The sequence below is a fragment of the Rhinatrema bivittatum genome, chromosome 7 (assembly GCF_901001135.1).
Source record: "Rhinatrema bivittatum chromosome 7, aRhiBiv1.1, whole genome shotgun sequence".
In the NCBI taxonomy this organism is placed as follows: Eukaryota; Metazoa; Chordata; class Amphibia; order Gymnophiona; family Rhinatrematidae; genus Rhinatrema; species Rhinatrema bivittatum.
In genome coordinates this window covers 169,853,966-169,873,973 of record NC_042621.1, presented here as the reverse complement: position 1 = coordinate 169,873,973, position 20,008 = coordinate 169,853,966, and the positions used below count along the sequence as shown (strand labels likewise).

The window sequence follows — 20,008 nt, the reverse complement described above, 5'->3', positions numbered from 1 at the left end:
CTCCTCCAACTTACATCTTGCGGGCCACATCCGTCTCCCGGAACTGCTCCTTCACCATGGCGGCAGCGGGAAGGTTTCCACTCCGACATAAGACAGTCTGAAAACTTTCCCCGACCAAACCAGTGCCGGCTACACGCTGCTCCCGACACCACCTCTGCCCTCTTCTCGCTCCGCCCCCCGACAGCGAGGAGAAGAGCCCGGCAGCTCTAACAAGACTTCCCCCGATGCAGCTGCAAGGAAAGCAGCGTTTCTGGCAGCGACATCTGCTGGGCGCCTGCGATATTACACAACCTATTTTTCTGAAGGGGACTTTTACCTGATTATATTTTGCGATACTTCGATGGGTATTTTTGATAAATTATTAAAATGCATTTTAAACTCTGATTTGAATTAATTTCTTAATGTGATGTTGGTGTTTGCATCTATCCAGGGTTTCAAATTGTCTACATGTCATCTGGACAGAATTAGCAAGTGTCAGTTTTATCCCATTACACAGGGCCTCTGCCATTCATTTTTAGGTCCTGTTCAGTGTTGCCAGATTGGGCTATTTCATGGGCTACTTTTCTCCTCGTTTTGCGGGAATTTTTTTTTTTCTGCGGATTAGGCTAGTTTTGGGCTGGGCGACTGGCTGGCTACGTGCTATGTTGCGGCCACATTTTTTTCTTTGCCTCGGGCGGCCCAGCCAGCAGTCCCAGAATAATGACACTTCGGCGGCAGCCAATCAGAGGTAACAAGAAAAAGCAGGGCGGATGCAGAAGGTGACTGTTGCTGCAGGGTACTTCCGTCCCGGCCCGCCCCTTTCCCTCTGAACCCGAGCACTGCAATATCATTGGCTGCTTCACACTTCCTCTTCCTTTTCTTCCTCCCGCAGAACAACTGTGGTCAAGATGGTGAGTGTTGAGAGTGTGAACATTTGTGAAAATCCGCCTGCATCCGGAGCTGTATTATAGTGAGCAGCGATTTCCTGTACGGAGCTGGGCTTATCAGTTCTGCGGGTTGTAGTATGGGGAGATATTTTCGCGTGGGGTCGGAAGGCGCGGCGAGAGATGCCCGCGTCACTGAACTTGGTATTCTACGGTCTATGCCTGAGTGCTGATCCGCAGCTTCGCAGTGTGTCTCACGCCCGAGAACTGGCTATGGTGTCAGATGCCGCTGAGCAGCTGCTCGGCTCCGTGGTGGCTCGTGTTGGAGCTAAGGGCAGTGTTGCCAGTTTTAAACGGGATTTGTATCCCCCAAAAATACATTATAATCCTAGTAACTCAAGGAAAGGGAGGTCCCAGGCCCAAAAAGCAGCTCAGTCTTCAAAAGACGATACAAAGGATAAATCGTATTTACAGTAATCATTTTATTCTGATGAATTAAAACATACAGACTTGTAGTACATTTACAGTATGGCAGCAATGGATGTACAACACTGCATCAAGCAAAATGCAAAACTTTGTAATACATTATCCTTAAAGTTTGCACAACTTTGGCACATACCAAATGTGCTGAACATTGTTTTTGCCCCTTGTCCTATCCAATAGTGCTATTTTTGTCTCCTCCCACAAGTAACTGATATTATGTTCAAAATTTATTCAACACCTCCATAATTCAAAAGCATTCCTCCAAAAGTCAAGATTAAATTGGAAAAGAACTCTGCAGCTTATGTTAGTTTTTAACAGATTAGGTATTTCTTTAACTAAACAGCATATATAGGGTTACATTATCAAATGTTCACTTGGAATTTACATACGTAAAATAAAGACTTATACTGATAGACTATCTAACTGCATATGTGGATTTTTAGCTGCATATTTTCATAACGTGCACGTTTGGCTGTGTTAAAAAGACATCTTTTGGGGGGGCATTTCAGAGGAGTATTGCAAGCTCTTCCGGTATATTTAAGTTAAAAAGTAGATGCATGTAATAGCACCACTGTGTGTATTTTATGCTATTGGTTAATACTGAAGTAGACCGATGCAATACTGGGTGTTCAGGTCAGCGTGCTGCTAAATGCAATGGTTGGACGTGCTAGACTTTAATCCTGATGCAATACTGGGATCATCACATCTAAAATTCATGTCTAAACAAGTGCACAGCTACTAGTGCTCATCACATGTAAATTTCATGTAGTTGAGGCTATTAGCCACGATGCCAAAAATTGCTGCCCTGCAAATTTAATGCCTGCCCCGGAGCTGGTGTTAAAGCATGCTACGCTCAAGGGCTTACTGAAAAAAAACCTGCTTTCTGTGATTCCTCCTATTAATATCATCATGATTCTAAGTAGGAGGAACCACAGAAAGCAGAATCATGCCGGGCTCAAAAAAAATCCTGCTTTCTATGGTTCTTAATAGAGGGAACCACAGAAAGCAGCATCCCCAAAGCTCTGGCCCAATTGGAACCCCCTGCCTGCTTTAAGTGAAGGAGAGAATAAATTAAGTGTTGGTCACTTAATATTAATTCACTCCTTCACTTACTGCCAGTTGGCCCATTCACTGTCACATGTCAATGAAAGGACCAATCTCATTTCAGAAGGCTGCCCTGAAAGGGGATTGGTCCTCTCACTGACAAGTGTCACTGAAAAGGACCAATTGGAAACAGCCTTGCTGGGGGGAAGGGGAGAGTTCTGGCCAGGCTGCTTAGGGTGCACAGCCACATCTCCTGGGCGCCTGATGCAGAGTGCTAGAAATGCACAAATTACCCATTACACATCCCTTTTAGCGCGGCAGTTCATTTTCCTATTGTATAGAGCGCCCAGAAGAGGTGGATGTACGCAGGTTCAAAAAAAAAGTGAGCCCAGTTTGGATGCATGTTTTTTTTTTAATGCTTTTGAGATGCTGGGTTCATGTAGGCTACAAAGCCTATGCCCTATTGAAAATTTGTCATATTATTAACAGCCTTTGACACTTGTGCTTCATTCTCATAATCACCAGCTTTGATTCTTGTCAGAATTTCTCATATAGCCAGGTATCTTACGCAGAAGATTTCTGGTTTTAGGTGTTTAGAAAATGGAAATTTCATGTTTATTTTTCAGCTAGTGGTTTTGTTTTTTTTTGTTGTTGAGGACAGTAAAGAGTAATGTTTCACTAGGCAATTTGTTAGGTTAAATCAACTTTAAGGTCAGTGTTGTTTATCTCTTGAGTTCTGCCCCAAAAAGCACACACTAGCTTTGATTCCTACAATTTTCACAGCCCTTAGCACTCATCATATGAGCATTCTCATGCCCCTCACTGTATCTTTCCATTCTGCCTAGTTCTCCAGGATGGCAATCTGCCCCATCCCTTCACACCATCCTTTCTGCTCCTCCCCACCACTCTGTCTACCTCTCATTCTTTTGGCCCTCCCAACACATTTCTTCTGTGGTTCCCCCCCCCCTGCCTCTTCCACCCTTTACACAAAACCAGTATTCCCCCACCTGAACCCCTCTTTGCCTCTTCCCATGATGCTCAACATCCTCTTTCTTCCCCCAAGCTCCTCTCTTACCCCATCCTCTGAACACTCCCCAATGCAGCTCGGTCTCTTCCCTCTTCTCCAGACTAATCAAGAGTCACCACCATAAAAAATAGTCTCTTCCCCTAGTCTTGCCTCTTACCTACTGTGGTAATCTTGGGCAGTAACTGCATTATAAAACTTCAGCAGGGTGAAGTAGGGAAGTCCGAAATAACTTGTATTTCTGGGCTTTTTATTTTAATCATTATGTATATTACTTTGTGATACCTTTTTTATTGGACTAAATAGATTTCTTGACTACCTTTTGTGAGCTAAAACTCAGGTCAGAATTCAAATAGGAACATTTATCCCATACTTTCTTGAATTCAGATACAATTTTTGTCTCCACCATGTCCACTGGGAGGGCATTCCATGCATCCACCATCCTTTCTGTAGAGAAATATTTCTTAAGGTTACTCCTCATTCTAGAGCCTCTTTTACATTGAAAGAGACTTGCTTCCTGTACATGGAAACCAATGAGATATTTAAATGTCTCTATCATATGTCACCTTTCCTCTAGGACAGTGATGGCGAACCCCGGTCCTCGAATGCCGCAAACAGGCTAGGTTTTCAGGATATCCACAATGAATATGCACGAGATGTGTGTGCACTGCCTCCATTGTATGCAAATCTCTCTCATCCATATTCATTGTGGATATCCTGAAAACCTGGCCTGTTTGTGGCACTGGAGGACTGGATTCCGCCATCACTGCTGTAGGATATACATGTTTAGATCTTTTAAGCCTATCCTCATATGCTTTAGGTCAAAGACCACTAACCATTTTAGGAGCCATCTTCTGGACCAAATCCAACCGGTTTATATGCTTTTGAAGTTGTAGTCTTCAGAACTGTACACAGTATTCCCAATGAAGTCTCACCAGAGCCCTATACAGGGGCAATATTGCCTCCTTTTTTTCTGGCTTTTGCCATTGCTTTATCCACCTGTTTGACCACCTCCAGATCATCAGGTAAGATGACACCCAGATCCTGCTCTTCTTTCGTGTTTAGAAGAATTTCACCTCCAATTTTGTAATTCTCTCTTGGGTTTTTGCAACCCAAATGCACGACTGCATTATTTAGGATTAAATCTTAGTTGCCAGACCCTAGACCATTCCTTGAGCTTAACTAGAGCCCTCCTTATGTTTTCCACACCTTCCTGGCTGTTGCAGATTTTGGTGGTATCTGCAAAAAGACAAACCTTTCCTGGCGGTCCTTCCACTATGTTGCTCACAAAAATGTTGAGAGAAATAGGTCCAAGGACTGATCCCTGAGGCACACTGCTAGTAATGCCCTCCTCAAAGTAAACTCCATTTACCACTACCCTTTGTTGTCTCCCATGCAGCCAGTTTCTTACCTAGTCAGTCACTCTAGGTTCCATATCAAGGGCCCTCAGTATATTTGTAAGTCGCCTATGCAGAATAATGTCGGTGGCTTTACTGAAATCAAAGTATGCTTACATCTAGCGCTCTCCCTTGAACCATCTCTTTGGTTATCCAATCAAAGAAATTGATCAAACTTGCCTGACAAGATCTACGTCTGGTAAAAAAAACCATGCTGCCTTGGATCTTGCAATCTGTTGAATTCCAGAAACTGCACTGTCCTCTGTTTAGCAGTAATTCTGTTAATTTACCACAGAGCTCAGACTAATTGGCCTGTAGTTCCCATCCTCCTCCTTACTTCCACTTTTATGAACCACATGTACAAAACATACAGGCCGATACAGTAAAGCGCGGCCGCGGTTACTCTGTTTCTAACCCTCTTTGGACGCACAATTTGGACGCGTGAGGCGAACCCGCGATTCAGTATCTGGTTTTACGCGTCCTTACCGCTTGCCGAAATGGACGCGTATCCATCTCCGCCCGCCGCATGTATATGATATGTTAATGATCGATTTAGCTATTCCCTCTGATACAGTAACGTGCGCCCAGATTATCGCCTTTTTAACCAGCTTATTTGCCGCGTCTTTAACCTGCATATTTACCGCCTACCCTGGCGTTAGTGTGGTGTTCAGTCAGCTTCCCGCTGCCTTGAGCGCCCGGCTGAAGCCCAGCAGCAGTTCTCTGAATCTGAATCCGTTCTGTCGCGCTGCAGTTTATGCCACCGCTCATTGGCTCCGGCCGAAGAGTCATGACTACTGGTTCAGTTGCCTGCAGCAAAAAAAAAAAAAAAAAAGCACCACATGCCAGCAACAAAGAGGACTGCTAGAACTTAGCTGCCCAGTCCCAAACCAATCCAATCCACAGAAAAAAATGCTTCTCGCACAAGGGGGAAAAAAGTAATCCAACCTGGCACCACCGTGCTTAACTTCAGAGTATTTCGGTTCTGTAGGGTTTAGTTTCTGTACGGAAGGAATGGACACCGTTTCCGGGGGCTCCTCTGGCCTTCTCGTGGGTCTGGGCTCCTTGTCGCTGCTGACTTGCAGTGGGCACGAGCTCCTAACACTGATAAGATGCTGCTGCGCTGGACCCGGCTGGCGCGCCACTTCCCGAGTGCGGCCTGCGTTGCAGGTTCGAGGTTAATAACTATCATTCGTGCGGTGGGCCTTCCCGCTGCCTTGAGCGCCCGGCTGGACGTCCAAGCCGCAACTTCTGATGGCCGGCTTGGACGTCCAGCCGGGCGCTCAAGGCAGCGGGAAGGTCCATGAATGGACGCCGCGACCTGACCGCTACGACAGCGGCGGCAAGCCCAGCAGCAACCGGACCAGTGGCATCAGCATGGGCTACGACCAGCGGCACGTCAGCCCCTGCTCCAGCTACTCGGACTCGCGCTACGGGGCCCTGGGCAACCCTGAGGCTGACGGCGCCGGTCCGCTGCGGGCCAATCCACGCTCTAGCCTGTGCAGCTAGTGAGCCACCTTGGGCAACTGCGGCAACCCCTGCGTGCTGGAGGAGCCCGTCCTGCCCGACTTCGGGGGACATGTGCCGGCACAAGTTGCTGCCCCGGCCGGAGCAGCCCCCGCTGCCCCCATCCCGACTGAGGATCTGCCACGCTGCACAAGTTCCAGCTCCCCTACCAGGTGACTCCGTGCAGGGAGAGCGGACCCAGCCAGGCGGAGAGGGGGTTGGAAGCCTTGACCCTGGAACTGGAGAAGGAGCTGGAGCTGCACATGAAGAAAGATTATTTCGGTGAGTAACTAGTGTGTGGTACTTGCTTCAGTGTGGACAGACATTCATGGGCCTTCCCCCTGCCTTGAATGCCCGGCTGGGTGTCCAACCCGCGACCTCGGACATCCAACTTGGATGTCCAGCCGGGCTCTCAAGGCAGCGGGGTCTGTAGGAAAGAACCATCCACTTACCTGGTGGAATGACATTTTGAAAAGACATTTGAAATGACAGGTACCAGCACACCCTGGATACTGTATAGGCGCTGTATACAGTAAGATGGATTGCACACGCCTACCGCTTGATTGACGAGCTTTGGGCGCCACTTGGATTTGCGTCTGATTTTAATACTGAATCGAGAGGTATGTGAATAAAAATATGCGTGTGGCAAAGGAGGGTGCGCCTGGCACTGCCACACTCTTTCTTACGCGTCCTTACTGTATCGGCCCGATAGTGAATACGGCAGATAAAGACCAAATGTTCCATCCAGTGTACCCAACAGTTGCTCATAGTAGTAATTTCTATTCCGTGCAAGTTATCCTGTGCCTTCTATTAAGGGTAGTAACTGCCACTCTGAGCAAGTTACCCCCATGTCTTCTGTTAAGGGTAGTAACTACCATTCCGTGCAGGTTACCCCAAGCTTTCTATTAAGGGTGGTGACTACCGCTCCGTGCAGGCTACCCCCATGTCTTCTGTTAAGGGTAGTAGCTACCGCTCCACCCATGCCCCCTTTTTTCATATCCAAGATCTAGCATTTAGGGATCCACCTTTTGAAGCCATTTACTGTTTGTTTTTTTTTTGGCCTTGCCTTGCCTTTTGGGGGGGCATTCCAGGCATCTACTACCTGCTCTGTAAAGAAATGTTTCCTGATGTTGGTTCTCAGTCAACCCTCCTGGAGTTTCATTCCGAGACCCCTAGTTCTACAGTTTGCAATGGAAAAGGTTTGTGTATTATTAGGATACAGACTTTGCCCTGCGCCTCCTCTCCTCCAGGGTATACATATTTAGATCCTTCAGCCTCTCCTCGTAAGTTTTCTGATACAGACCCCACCCCATTTTTGTTGCCTTTTTCTGGCCCACTTCCATCTTGTCGTCTTTTTCTGAGATGTGGTCTCCAGAACCGAACACAGTTCTCCAGGTGAGGCCACACCAAAGACTTGTACAGGTGCATTATCATCCACTTTTTCTTATTCGTTATCCCTCTCTCTATGCGGCCCATCATCCTTCTGGCTTTAGCAATTGCTTTGTCACATTGCTTTTCTACCTTCAGATCTCCAGATGCTATTACCCCAAGGTCCCTCTCCTGGTCTGTGCACATCAGTCTTTCGTGTGTCGTGTAGTGTCGTCCCCCCCCCCCCATATTTTATACAGTTCTTCTAGATTACCACACCCCAGATGCATGTTCTCTGCTCTTCTTGGCGTTGAATCCCAGCTGCCAAGTCTTCGACCACTCTTCAAGCTATCTTAAATCACTTCTCATTCTCTACTTCCTCAGGCATGTCCACTCTGTTGCAGATCTTAGTATCATCTGCAAAAGACAAACTTTACTTTCTATCCCTTCTGCAATGTTGCTGTCAAAGATATTGAACAGAATCTGTTACAACACTGATTTTTGAAGCTCGCCAGTTAACAACATTCTCTTTTCAGAACAGGTCCCATTTACCATTACACACTGTCTCCTATCCAGCAACCAGTTTGTAATACACTTCACTATCTTAGCACCCACTCCCAAGCTTCTAATTTTATTCATGTCCCTCCTATGTGGGACTGTCACTAGCTTTGCTGAAATCCAAGAAAATCACATCAAGTGCTCTTCTTTGATCCAGCTCTCGTACACCAATCAGTCAATCAGATTTGTCTTGGCAGGACCTTCCCCTGGTGAATCCATGTTGTCTTGGGGGTCCAGTAACCCACCAGACTGGAGGTAGTTCACTATCCTTTCCTTCAGCAGAGTCTCCATTAATTTTCCCACCACCGAGGTGAGGCTGACTGGCTTATAGTTTCCAGCTTCCCCTCTGCTACCGCTTTTATGAAGCAGGGCCACAACTGCTCTTCTCCAGTCCAGTGGCACCACTCTGTTTCCAGGAATGTATTGAACACGTCTTTCAGCAGACCCACCAGCATGCCTTTGAGTTCATCATTTGGCCCATGCCCCTTTCCCCTTTGTATTCCTTGTTCTTTCTTTTCATATATTCTCCTCTATTAATGGGGTTGCATCTTCACCACTCCCACCCATTGTGAACGAGCAACGGTCCTTCTCTGAAGTCTTCTTTAGTGAACACTGAACTGAAGTATTTGTTTAATATTTTTGCTATTTCTTCGTCTTTCTCCACACATTGCTTCTTGTCACTTTTGAATTTCACTATACCATATCGGGCCTTCCTCCTTTCTCTGATATCTGAAAAATGTTTTGCCACCTTGCTTAACTTCTTTGGCAGTCCTTTCTTCTACCTGAGCTTTTGCTTTCCTGGTTTCTTTCCTTATCGCCTTCAGCTTCACCAGGTATTCTTCCCTGTGTTCCTTTGTGCTTCTTGAATGCTATTCTTTTTGCCTTTATTTCAGCCACCTCTTTTGAGAACCAAATCTTTTTTTTTTTTATCCTCTTACTTTTGCTTATTTTTCAAACATATAGATTTGTTGCCTTTATAATAGCACCTTTTAATTTGGCCCATTGTTGTTCTATCTCCCCTGTTTCCTCTTAATCCTCTAGTTCTTCCTGCAGGTATTTCTCTATTTTGATAGTCTGAAATTTTCAAGTTAAAGCTTGGATCTTCGTGTGACTTCTCTCTCTCCCCCTAGCTATGATATCAAACCGTACTATCAGATTATCGCTGGTGCTCAGGTGAGCATTTACCTGGATATTAGAGACATTTTTCTCATTAGAGAGCACTAGGTCGAGTATCACACCCTCCTTCTTGGATTTCATTACCATTTATTTGATCAGTCATTTGAAGGGCATTCGCCATCTCTCTACTTTTCCTAACGTGTAGCAGATGGACTCAGGACCAATGGGTATAGTGTACTCCTGCTAGCAGTTGGAGACGGATCAGATTTCAATCTGATGTCAGCCCCTAGTACATATATGCCTGCAGGAAGTGCAGCTCTTCAGTATTTTCCGTCTCCATAGCAGTTAGGGACTATCTGCACGCTCTCACAGCGTTAGAACCAAATTCAAAGAAGAAATTCCAAAATTTAAAGAAGAAACCTACCTGAAGACGAGCCCCACTCTCCTGCGGTGATACCCTCGGGTCCCTCCCCCAGTTGAGATTCCTGAGGTGATTTCCGTGGTCCCTCTGAGGTAAGCCTCGGTCCGGCAGACGCAGCTGAGAGGCAGTAAGTGCACCCTCGAGTGCGGCGGTGAAGGTATTTGCCCTCTCCTCCCGCAGCTGGAGACCGCCCAGGACGAAACCGGGAAGCGCCGAAGACAAGGTAAGGTAGAAATCTTCTGCTTGAATCCGGTCTCCGAGGATCGAGGAGGTGCACAGGTCACCGGCCAGGACCAGTGCCCGGCCTGGCCCCGGCTATTTCCAAGGGTTGCTATATTGCCCGCGTGCTCGCCGTCGCCATTTTGGCCCTATTGGCTGCGCCGTTCACTGTTCGGCCAGAGCGCACAACTCCAACCTAGGCGCACAAAGCACTTGTGCACATAGTCTTACACGCACATCAAGCCTTGCACGCATAAGTTGCACGCACAGAGCCGGGCGCATATCTACGGCTGGGTGCACAGCTGTGCGCACAACATACACGCTCATCTTAAGCGCACCGGTGCGCATAAGAGTTTACGCGCCGACAGCCATGGCACCTCCAGAAACAGGGATAAAAGCTCAAAGCCTCTGCCCAGCATGCCACATCAGAGCCGCACAAAGCGAGCAGGCAGACGCCCTGTGCACGCAGTGCGAGGAGGTCCTGGGAGATCCAGTCCCACCCAGGGCCGAGTTCTAGCTCCTCAGGGCGTACTCTGGACCTAGCCAGGGGGACCTCCCCACAAACAGGGACCCCCAAGGAACCAGCGTCAATCTCATGGGTGGAGTTCAAGGGGATTCACGCCTTTGTTCAAATGCAAACTGAACCTCAGGCTGACCAGCCACATGCTCCACCGGAGGACCCTCATGCCCCAGGCCCTTCAAGACCTAAGCACAGGCTTCCACTACCCAGAAGCCCCACCTACGATGACTCTGACATCTCTGAGGAGGAAGCCGAACCCCTAGAAGAGGGGGAGCTCCCCCCCCCCCCCCCGGGGACAGAGCCTCACCGAACCATGAAACGCTTCTTCACAAAGGACGAGCTCCCGGACCTGGTCAACCAATGCCTGATGGAGCTCGCTGTCCCGGCCCAGGTACTTCAGGGGAACCTAAACCAAACCCCCCCCTGCTGGAGGGTCTTCAACAGACTTCTTGCCATTTCCCTCTGTTACAAGCAGCACAACAGCTGATTGACCTGGAATGGAATGCTCCAGAGTCCACATTCAAAGGGGGATGAGCTTTGGCAGCCCTGTACCCCCTGTACCCGGCAACCAAAGACCTTCTTGCATGCCCAAGAGTTGATGCCATGGTCTGTGCGGTCTCTAAGCGCACTACTATCCCAGTGGAGGGAGGAGCTGCGCTCAAGGATGCACATGACCGGCATCTGGAGTCCATCCTCAAACAGTCATTTGACGTAGCCGCTATGTCTCTACAAATTGCAGCCTGCTGCACCGTGGTGACACGTGCCTGCTTATCACAAACCGGGAACAACACCCCGGGAGAAGACATGGAACCAGCAGTATCATTCCTCGCGGACGCTTCCTCCGACCTAGTGCGCACAGCGACCAGAGGAGTGTCATCTGCGGTGGCAGCCAGGAGGCAACTCTGGCTCCGAAGCTGGTCGGCCGACGCATCTTCCAAAACGCGCCTCACAAGGATGCTGTTACCTCTGCCGTGCGCTTGACGCCGGGGCTCTGCGCGGGAGGTGGTCTTCGGTGTCGTGGGAGCGGCAGGGCTGGCTTGGCGGCGGCGGCGCAGTTCCAGGCCCAGCGGGGCGTTCCCTTCGGCGTGGACGCCAGCAATTCTGCCACGACGTAGGCAGCTAGTCCCGCGAGAATTGGAGCCTTGACACGCCCCCATGACGTCAGACGTCGACGGAGGCTGACTTTGCGCGGGAACCAGGCTATTTAAGAGAGCCCTTCTCTTCTATTCGCTGCTTCGGCCACTAGTGTTTTTTGTGAGCTCTCGCTTTGGGATTGCTGGTTCTTTTGCTGCTTTGACCCAGTCTGCTTTGGTTCCTGTTTGCCTGCCCCGACTCGGACTGCCTACTGGATTACCCTGCTGCCACCTGCCTATTGGATTATCTGCTTTGGTTCCTGTTTGCCTGCTGCCTGCCCCGACTCGGACTGCCTACTGGATTACCCTGCTGCCACCTGCCTATTGGATTATCTGCTTTGGTTCCTGTTTGCCTGCTGCCTGCCCCGACTCGGACTGCCTACTGGATTACCCTGCTGCCGCCAGCCTTTTGGATTATCTACTTTGGTTCCTGATTGTCTGCTGCCTGCCCTGACCTGGACTGCCTACTGGATTACCCTGCTTGCCGCCAGCCTTTTGGATTATCTACTTTGGTTCCTGATTGTCTGCTGCCTGCCCTGACCTGGACTGTCTATCGGATTACGCTGTACTACTCCGGCCCCCGGGTTCCTCCTACAAGAGGTAAGCGATCATCAACTGGGGTTCCACTAATATGTGAGCACTAGTCGTAACAGATGCCCTTCAAAGGATCCCTCTTGTTTGACAGCAAACTAGAGAAACTGGCCGACAAATGGGGCGAGTCCCCATTGCCGTGCCTACCGGAGGATAAGATGAAGAGAAACCAGCGACCCTTCCCCAGGTCCTCCAGGGGCAGAAGTTCACAGTGCTTCAATCCTTACAGGAGCAACTATCAAGCCCCCCGCCCTACGGGCAGGAACCAGTCCTTTCGGACCAAGCACAATAAGAGGGGAACCAGCTCGGGTACAGGCCCCAGCTGCACCCCACAATGAGATTCAGCCGTCCCATCCAAGGAAAGAAGCCATAGGGGCAGACTGGCCCTATTCTACCACAGATGGGTCGAGAGAACTTCGGACAAGTGGGTCCTAGCCATCATTCGGGAGGGGTACTACCTGGATTTTCTACGAACCCCTCTGGAAAAGTTCGTGGAGTCCCCCTGCCACGACCTCTTCAAGAAGGTGGCAGTGGAAGCTACACTGTCCAGACTACTGGCCCTCGAGGCCATAGCCCCAGTGCCTCCAAGAGAAATAAATACTGTACATTATTCCATTTATTTTATCGTCCCCATCCTGGACCTCAAGTCTGTCAACCGCCACCTCAGGATTCCCCGCTTCTGCATGGAAACCCTACGATCCGTAAAAAGGGCGATACAACCGGGAGAGTTTCTCACATCCCTGGATCTTTCGGAGGCCTACCTACACATCCCAGTTCATCGGGAACACCAGCGCTACCTATGCTTCAAAGTCCTGAACCGTCACTACCAGTTCCGGGCACTACCCTTCGGGTTAGCCACATCACCCCCAACGTTCACCAAGGTAATGGTGGTGGCGGGAACACTGAGGAAGGAAGGAATCCTCGTTCACCCTTACCTGGACAATTGGCTGATCAGGGCAAAGTCACCGGAGGAAAGCCGCCAAGCAACCAACAGAGTCATAAATCTACTGGAGAGCCTAGGATGGGTGGTCAACACAAACAAAAGCTCCCTACAGCCCTCGCAGTCGTTGGAATACCTAGGAGTCCGATTCAACTCCAAAGAGGACAAGGTCAGCCTGACCCCCACAAGGAGATCAAAATTGTGGAACCGGCTGCAAACCTTGCTGAACGATCCTCTCCTCACAGCATGGGATTACCTGCAAGTCCTCGGGCTGATGGCATCCACACTGGAAGTTGTGCATAGGCGCGAGCCCACAGGAGGCCCCTACAGCGCTCACGTCTATCATGGTGGAGCCCACGGTCCCAGAACTACACTGTTCGTCTATCACTCCTGGGTAGAGTTCGGACCCAGCTACGGTGGTGGCTGCAGGCCAGCCACATGAGCCGGGGATCAAGACTATCCTCCCCAACCTGGACCCTACTTACCACAGATGCCAGTCTACGAGGATGGGGAGCACACTGCGAGGAGCTAACCGCCCAAGGGCAGTGGAACACAGAAGAGGTGGGATGAACATCAACCGCCTAGAAGCGTGGGCAGTCAGATTGACCTGTCTGCGGTTTGCTCACAGACTTCGAAACAAAACGGTCAGAGTAATGTCGGACAGCGCCACGACAGTGGCCTACATCAACCGGCAGGGGGGAACCAGGAGCCAACAGGTGTCCCTAGAAATAGACCCCCTGATGGCGTGGGCGGAAGCAAACCTCCAGGAGATCTCCGCCGTCCACATCGCCGGGAAAGACAACATCACCAATTGAGATGAATGTCGGTATATAAAAATAATAAATAAATAAATAAATAAATCACGGCAGACTTCCTCAGCAGGGAAAGTCTAGACCCAGGAGAATGGAGGCTGTCGCCCGCAGCCTTCAAAATGATAGTGAATCGGTGGGGGACACCAGACATGGACCTTCTGGCAAACAGATCCAATGCCCAAGTGTCCAGATACTTCAGCCACAGGCGGGAACCGCAGTCCCAAGGGATCGATGCTCTGGTACAGACCTGGCCACCGGGGACTCTACTATATGCCTTCCCGCCGTGGCCCCTATTGGGCGCAATCATTCACAAGGTACAACTACACAAGGGACTAGTTCTTCTGGTGGCTCCGGATTGGCCAAGAAGACCCTGGTACGCAGACATGAGAAGACTGCTGACAGGGAACCCTCTACCCCTGCCCCCACACAGGGACCTGCTACAACAATGTTAGAGCAGTATGCTATGAACCAGGAGACCAGGGTTAGAGTCCTCCTGTCGCTCCTTGTGACCTTGGGCAAGTCACTTTACCCTCCATTGCCTCAGGTACAAACTTAAACTGTAAGCCCTCTGGGGATAGGGAAATATCTACAGTACTTGAATGTAATCCACTTTGAAGTGGTGAAAAAAAGTGCAAAAAGCAGAATATAAATCTAAATAAATGTTGTTAAGTTATTCAAGTTAACCAAATTATTAAGTTAATCAATCAGTCAGTCACACACATATCCACAATGCTTTTGGAGGAGAATACTGAATAGCTGCACTTCCTGCAGGGGTATATGTACTAGGGGCTGATGTCAAATTGAAATCTGATCCGTCTCCAACTGCTAGCAGTACACTATACCCATTGGTCCTGAGTCCATCTGTCTACACTAAGGAAAACAAAATTATCAGGTAAGTAATTTCTCCATTCTTGTAGATTCTGCAGAAGGGATACTCCAATCCACATCTTGCAGATTAAAATCTCCAATGAGCAACACTTCTCCCTTCTTTCCTATCTTTTGGATGTCTTCAACCAGATCTCTGTCCAGCTCTTCCTTTTGGTTTGGAGGCCTGTAAACCACTTCAATAAAAATGGATGTCCCATTTTTTTTTTTTAGGTCAGCCCATAGTGCTTCTTCATTGCCCCATCTTCCTTGCAGCTCAGATGCTTGGATATTGTTTCTGAGAGAGCCACTCCTCCCCCTTTCTTATCCTATCTGTCATTCCTTAAGTAATAGCCTGGTATTGCCGTATCCCAGTCATGAGATTCTGTAAACCACGTTTCTGTGACTGCAACAACATCCAAGCCTCCACCATTAGGGCTTGCAGATCTGGGATTTTATTGCCCAAACTACGAGCATTTGTGCTCATAGCTTTCCAGCTTTCTTCATTCAGTTTACTGCTGTTCCTGGACTCCTTTTGTGACCTCTTTAGTTGAGTTTTGTTATCCACTTTTCCCTTTGCATTTGTGCAAGGGAAAAGATAGTGCCTCTGACGGTCATCCATCACAGTGAGCTTTTTTCTTTGGTTTCTGATCTGGAATTTCTGTATGCATTGGGTTTCTTCTCTCTTTTCAGATAACACTTCAATCTTTTTCTCAAGAACTTCTTCAGTATTTAATACAGAGAAGGCATTTTGTACTTATTGCACTTGATACAGTGGGTATCTCTGGATCACAGGTCTAATTCTACCAGCGCCCACTGTAATACTGTTTTTTTTGAGTTCCTTAGTGCCCTGTGTGAGTGGGGTGGGGGGAGGGGGGGTTGAGTTGTGGGCTGCACAGCTGTCAATAACGGGTATCTGTGGGTCACAGTTCTTAACCTTCCTGAGCCCAAGGTAAATCTCTCTTTCCTTCACTTTTGGTTATTCTGTGGTAATAGGATATTAATTCCTGAATAATGTAGAGTGGCTGAGACTTTCTTTATTGAAGCTAATTTAGCTTTAACTTCAGCCAGTTCCTTTTCCATGGTAGAGAAGTTCTGAACAAATGGGGCAAGCCTTAATTTTCCATATGATTACCCTCAATATAAAGGCTCCACAGCAGTTGCATTGGATAGTCCCTCATTTTTGTAAATTTGATGAATAACACTTAAGGAATTACCAAATTACCAGCCTATATAGTTGACAAATTATGTATGCAGGCAGATATCAGAAACCCAACCACAGGGGTGGGTGGGTAGTGGGGCAGGATGAGAGGGAGTTAAACAGTTACCCTTGGTCAAGGTTGTTCTCAGGACCCTGTATCTGCTATTGCGTTTGACAATAGCCTCCCCCAGTTTGGCTTACTATGTTACACTTTTTTACTTAGCTGGACACAAGAAGCTTTAGTATTCCTTGTATTCTGGCTGAGCACAGCCCTCAAATGATCTAATTGCCCCCTGCTGGTTCTGTGAGTCTGTTGCCCAAGCTGGTTAGAGCAAGGCTGTTCCAGTAATGCTTTCAGTCTTGCTTTAAAATTAACTCCACATCAATTTTTGGCCCCAATGTTTATATCTAGACAAACATAGATTTTTAATAACAGCTATATGTAGTTAAAGATAGAGATTACAGTGTAGAGTGATTATAGAGACAGGAGTATCTCAAGAGGAATTTTTTTGTTTTGTTTTTTTGTCTTGAAACAATTAACCCACAGCAAATTAATATACAATCTCAATATCTAAAAGCAGAGAGAGAGTTAGCTTCTCGGCTAACTCTTAAAAATCTGCTGGGTGCAATAGGGAGATCTAAAATTAAATGAAACATTGACAATGAGAACTTATTTTTAAATGATTTTCTGGCACTTATTTTAATAGAATGACACTGTGACGATCAGAACCAGGAAGTTCATGACGAACAGACTTCTGCAGCGCAAGCAGATGGTAAGAATTCAACATTAAGAATAGATCCCCTATACATAAGGCTAAAATCAATTTTCAGTTTGATATTTCTTTAAGATTTCAATGAGTATATGTGAGATCTGTGTGTATCCTTTTTATTATTATGATTGTGTTGTTAGGTAGTGATGTAATGCTTTCTTTCATAAGATAAATTGAACTGGTTGTCTTTGTTTTTGAATAAGAATGCTTGCATTTGTAGGTCATTGATGTTCTTCATCCTGGAAAGGCCACAGTTCCGAAGACAGAAATCAGGGACAAGCTAGCAAAAATGTACAAGACAACTCCAGATGTCATTTTTGTGTTCGGCTTCAGAACCCATTTTGGTGGTGGCAAGACAACAGGCTTCGGCATGATTTATGATTCTCTGGACTTTGCAAAGAAAAATGAACCAAAACACCGACTGGCCAGGGTGGGTATAGTCTATTGTACTTTGAGGGAAAGATCTCAGCAAAAGGCTTTGAGGAAATAAGTTTCTAAAATGTATTCTGAATTGAGGAAAAATCCCAAAGTGTACTTCATTTGAGTCTGATTTAATGGTTATCTGAATGACAAACTTTGCTATGGAAGATACTTAAGAAAAATCTTTGTATTTATCTTTTCAATAAATTTGATCGTTTGGCTAAATCACTGCAAACTATAGATGGGGGGAAAAATAGATGATGTAACATTGAGTGTTTTAAAGCGCCCTTTTCTCGGATGCATTTGCATTGGTTGTCATATTATAGAGGTGTGTAACTTATTTTTGTTTTTTTATGTGTGTATGGTATTTTGTCAAAATATGTTCTCTATGTTCACTATAGTTAGAGGGCCCTATCCAAAAAGGACTTTTTCCTGTTCTCTGCCAGTGGGGAAAACACTGCCATTGTCTTTGATGGATAATCTTCAGAATAACTGCTACCTGCCATGTCTTGTAGCATAATTTTTTTCTACATGCAGCCTGAGTCTGTTTTTAAGTTGGTAAGTTTGGCTCTCAGAGTCCAAACAGGATGGTAGCCATCACACATGGGTAACATTAGATGGATCCCCGATGCAGAAAACTTTTGTCAAAAGTTTCTAGAACTTTGACTAGGCACACAGAGCATGCCCTATACCATGCATCCACACAGGGTCCCCCTCCAATATTTTTCCACAGAGCTGTAAGCCTTTCGTTGTGAGTGAACTCACTTTAGCTGTTTTTTTGGCCATGTGGAAAACCTTTTTGCTTTTTCTCGCATTTTTTGTGGGGTTCTTCCATTACCGGGAACCTCTCTGTAGTCTTCCTGTAGTGTCTCCTGGTCGGGATTTTCAGCGATTTTGGGTAAGTTTCTTTTCGTGGTCGATTCCCCATGGCAGTGGTATATCTGTGCCCAATGGCCATTGATGCCCCGCTGCCTTCGTTCTCAGTTCGTACCCCTTTTTGTTTCATCCGACATGGCTGCATCCGGTTTTCAGTGATGCCAGAGGACCATGTCCATCATGGATCCGCATGAGATATGTGTCATCTACCTGGGGGCATCGCATAATGTCCGGGGTTGCCACTTATGTGCCCAGACGACACCGAAGGAATGTCTGCTTCGACTCGACAAGATGGAGCAGCTCCTCGGGTTGAAGAAGTCCAAGTCATCTGCATCGAAGGACCAAGGAGCTGCACCAATGGACACCAAACCATTGACATCTGCGGGACTGTCTGTTCAGTTGATGGCGGATGGGGGCGCCAGAAATGGACCATCGTCTTTTTCTTCCAGGCTGAGGACGTCTGGTTCTTCGTCATCGGCCTCTGCACTGGGGAAGGAGCGGCCCCCATCGATGCACAGTGCCAGGCAAGGTGATGCACCAGCTTCCACTGCGATACTTCCGAAGCAACCCTGTGGCTAGGAGTGCCAATTTTCATTCAGTGCTGGGGGTCCACGATGATATCCACCGGTCCTGCCAATCACCAATCCACCTTGAGGGTCCAAAAAGGATCTGGCTACCCCTCCTTCCTCCCATTTGGTGTTGACATCAGCAACGCTTGAGGGTTGAGTCCAGCTAGTGGTGGACCGGGCGCTGCAGGGCTTCAGTCCTGTGACACCAATGGCACCAGACCCGGGGTTGCCCGTCCTTGAACTGCTTCTGGAGAAGCTTAATGTGCTCATCGGTGCAATACCGACCCAGCTGGCATCTGTTCCCAGTGCCTGATGGGACACAGAGGCCTCCCCCTACCAATATGGTAGTCATTGCCAGTTCCTCAGAGGAGGAGGCGCCACCGAGGCTGGCAGAGATGCCAAGGCCTGCCGCCCCCTCTGTCCAGTTTTACCGGTGCTTGCATCTCTGGAAGAAGGCCGAGCACCTAGGGACCCATCCCTTGTCACTTAGAGTGAGGATGAGGAACCTGATGAGCCCTGTGGGGATGATGTTTTGGAGTTCTTCAAAAGCTCCCAGGGTCTTCCTTCAGGCCCTTCAGGTGGTTGAGCAGCTGCCTCAACAGCACCAGGACACTCATGTTTCTGGTGCATAAGGGCCTGGAGTGTGGAAAACATGAGGTTGACGCAACTGACAATGTTTTCGAGATGGCATGGAGAGCCTCTGCAACGGGAATCGGTGCCCACAGAATGATATGTCTATGGGCCTCGGATCTCTGAAAAGAGGTACAGAAACGACTCGCTGATGTGCTGTGTACTGGGGAGAATTTCTTCAGAGATAAAGTGAGGGATACTGTGGCTCAATTTTGAGACCACCAAGAAACTCTTTAACAACTCTCCACCAACACTCTGAACCTGTCCTCCTCTTCTAGGAGGCCAGTGGGACAGGGGCTAAGGAAGTCTCTTTCGCCAAAGTACTATACCCCTCGCTCCTGTTCACACCATCAGGGCTCCCGTGGCCGTCCTTGGCAGCAGAAAGCCCCCAAGCCCCAGTTAACTCCGGGGAGGGGGTTTTGACTGGGTCATAGAGAACATAGACCAGTTGCCCGTATCTGGGATGATAGACCCTGAAGTTGGGGGCAGGCTGCAGTTTTTTACGAAACAGTGACCCAGTATAACCTCAGACCAGTGGGTTCCGTCCATCATCCGTCAAGGATACCAATTGAATCTGTTGGGTGTCCCGCCAAATTGCCCTCCATGCCCATATTAGGTGCTGGTAGCACATCAGGAGATTCTACTAGCTGAACTCTCCTCCTCCTTAATGGCCAGAGTGGTCGAGC

General features: G+C 48.0%; 2 protein-coding genes across 5 annotated transcripts in view; one reads left to right on the top strand and one right to left on the bottom strand.

Annotated features, from left to right (window-relative positions):
• The window catches only part of POLR3A (RNA polymerase III subunit A), a 222,880-nt gene extending 222,327 nt beyond the window's left edge, over window positions 1-553 (bottom strand). The window contains exon 1 of one of the 3 annotated variants that reach the window (XM_029609511.1): window positions 15-553. In XM_029609511.1, the coding sequence (XP_029465371.1) occupies window positions 15-58 (44 nt within the window). In that variant the 5' untranslated portion in view covers window positions 59-553. The remainder of the gene's footprint in view (window positions 1-14) is intronic. The other 2 variants (XM_029609509.1, XM_029609510.1) reach the window with 2 other exon arrangements.
• A 199-nt stretch (window positions 554-752) lies between these two features.
• RPS24 (ribosomal protein S24) overlaps window positions 753-20,008 on the top strand; it is a 37,078-nt gene continuing 17,822 nt past the window's right edge. Inside the window, exons 1-3 of one of the 2 annotated variants that reach the window (XM_029609513.1) lie at window positions 753-890; window positions 16,765-16,830; window positions 17,048-17,257. In XM_029609513.1, coding sequence (XP_029465373.1) covers window positions 888-890; window positions 16,765-16,830; window positions 17,048-17,257 — 279 coding nt within the window. In that variant the 5' untranslated portion in view covers window positions 753-887. The remainder of the gene's footprint in view (window positions 891-16,764; window positions 16,831-17,047; window positions 17,258-20,008) is intronic. The other variant, XM_029609512.1, reaches the window with a different exon arrangement.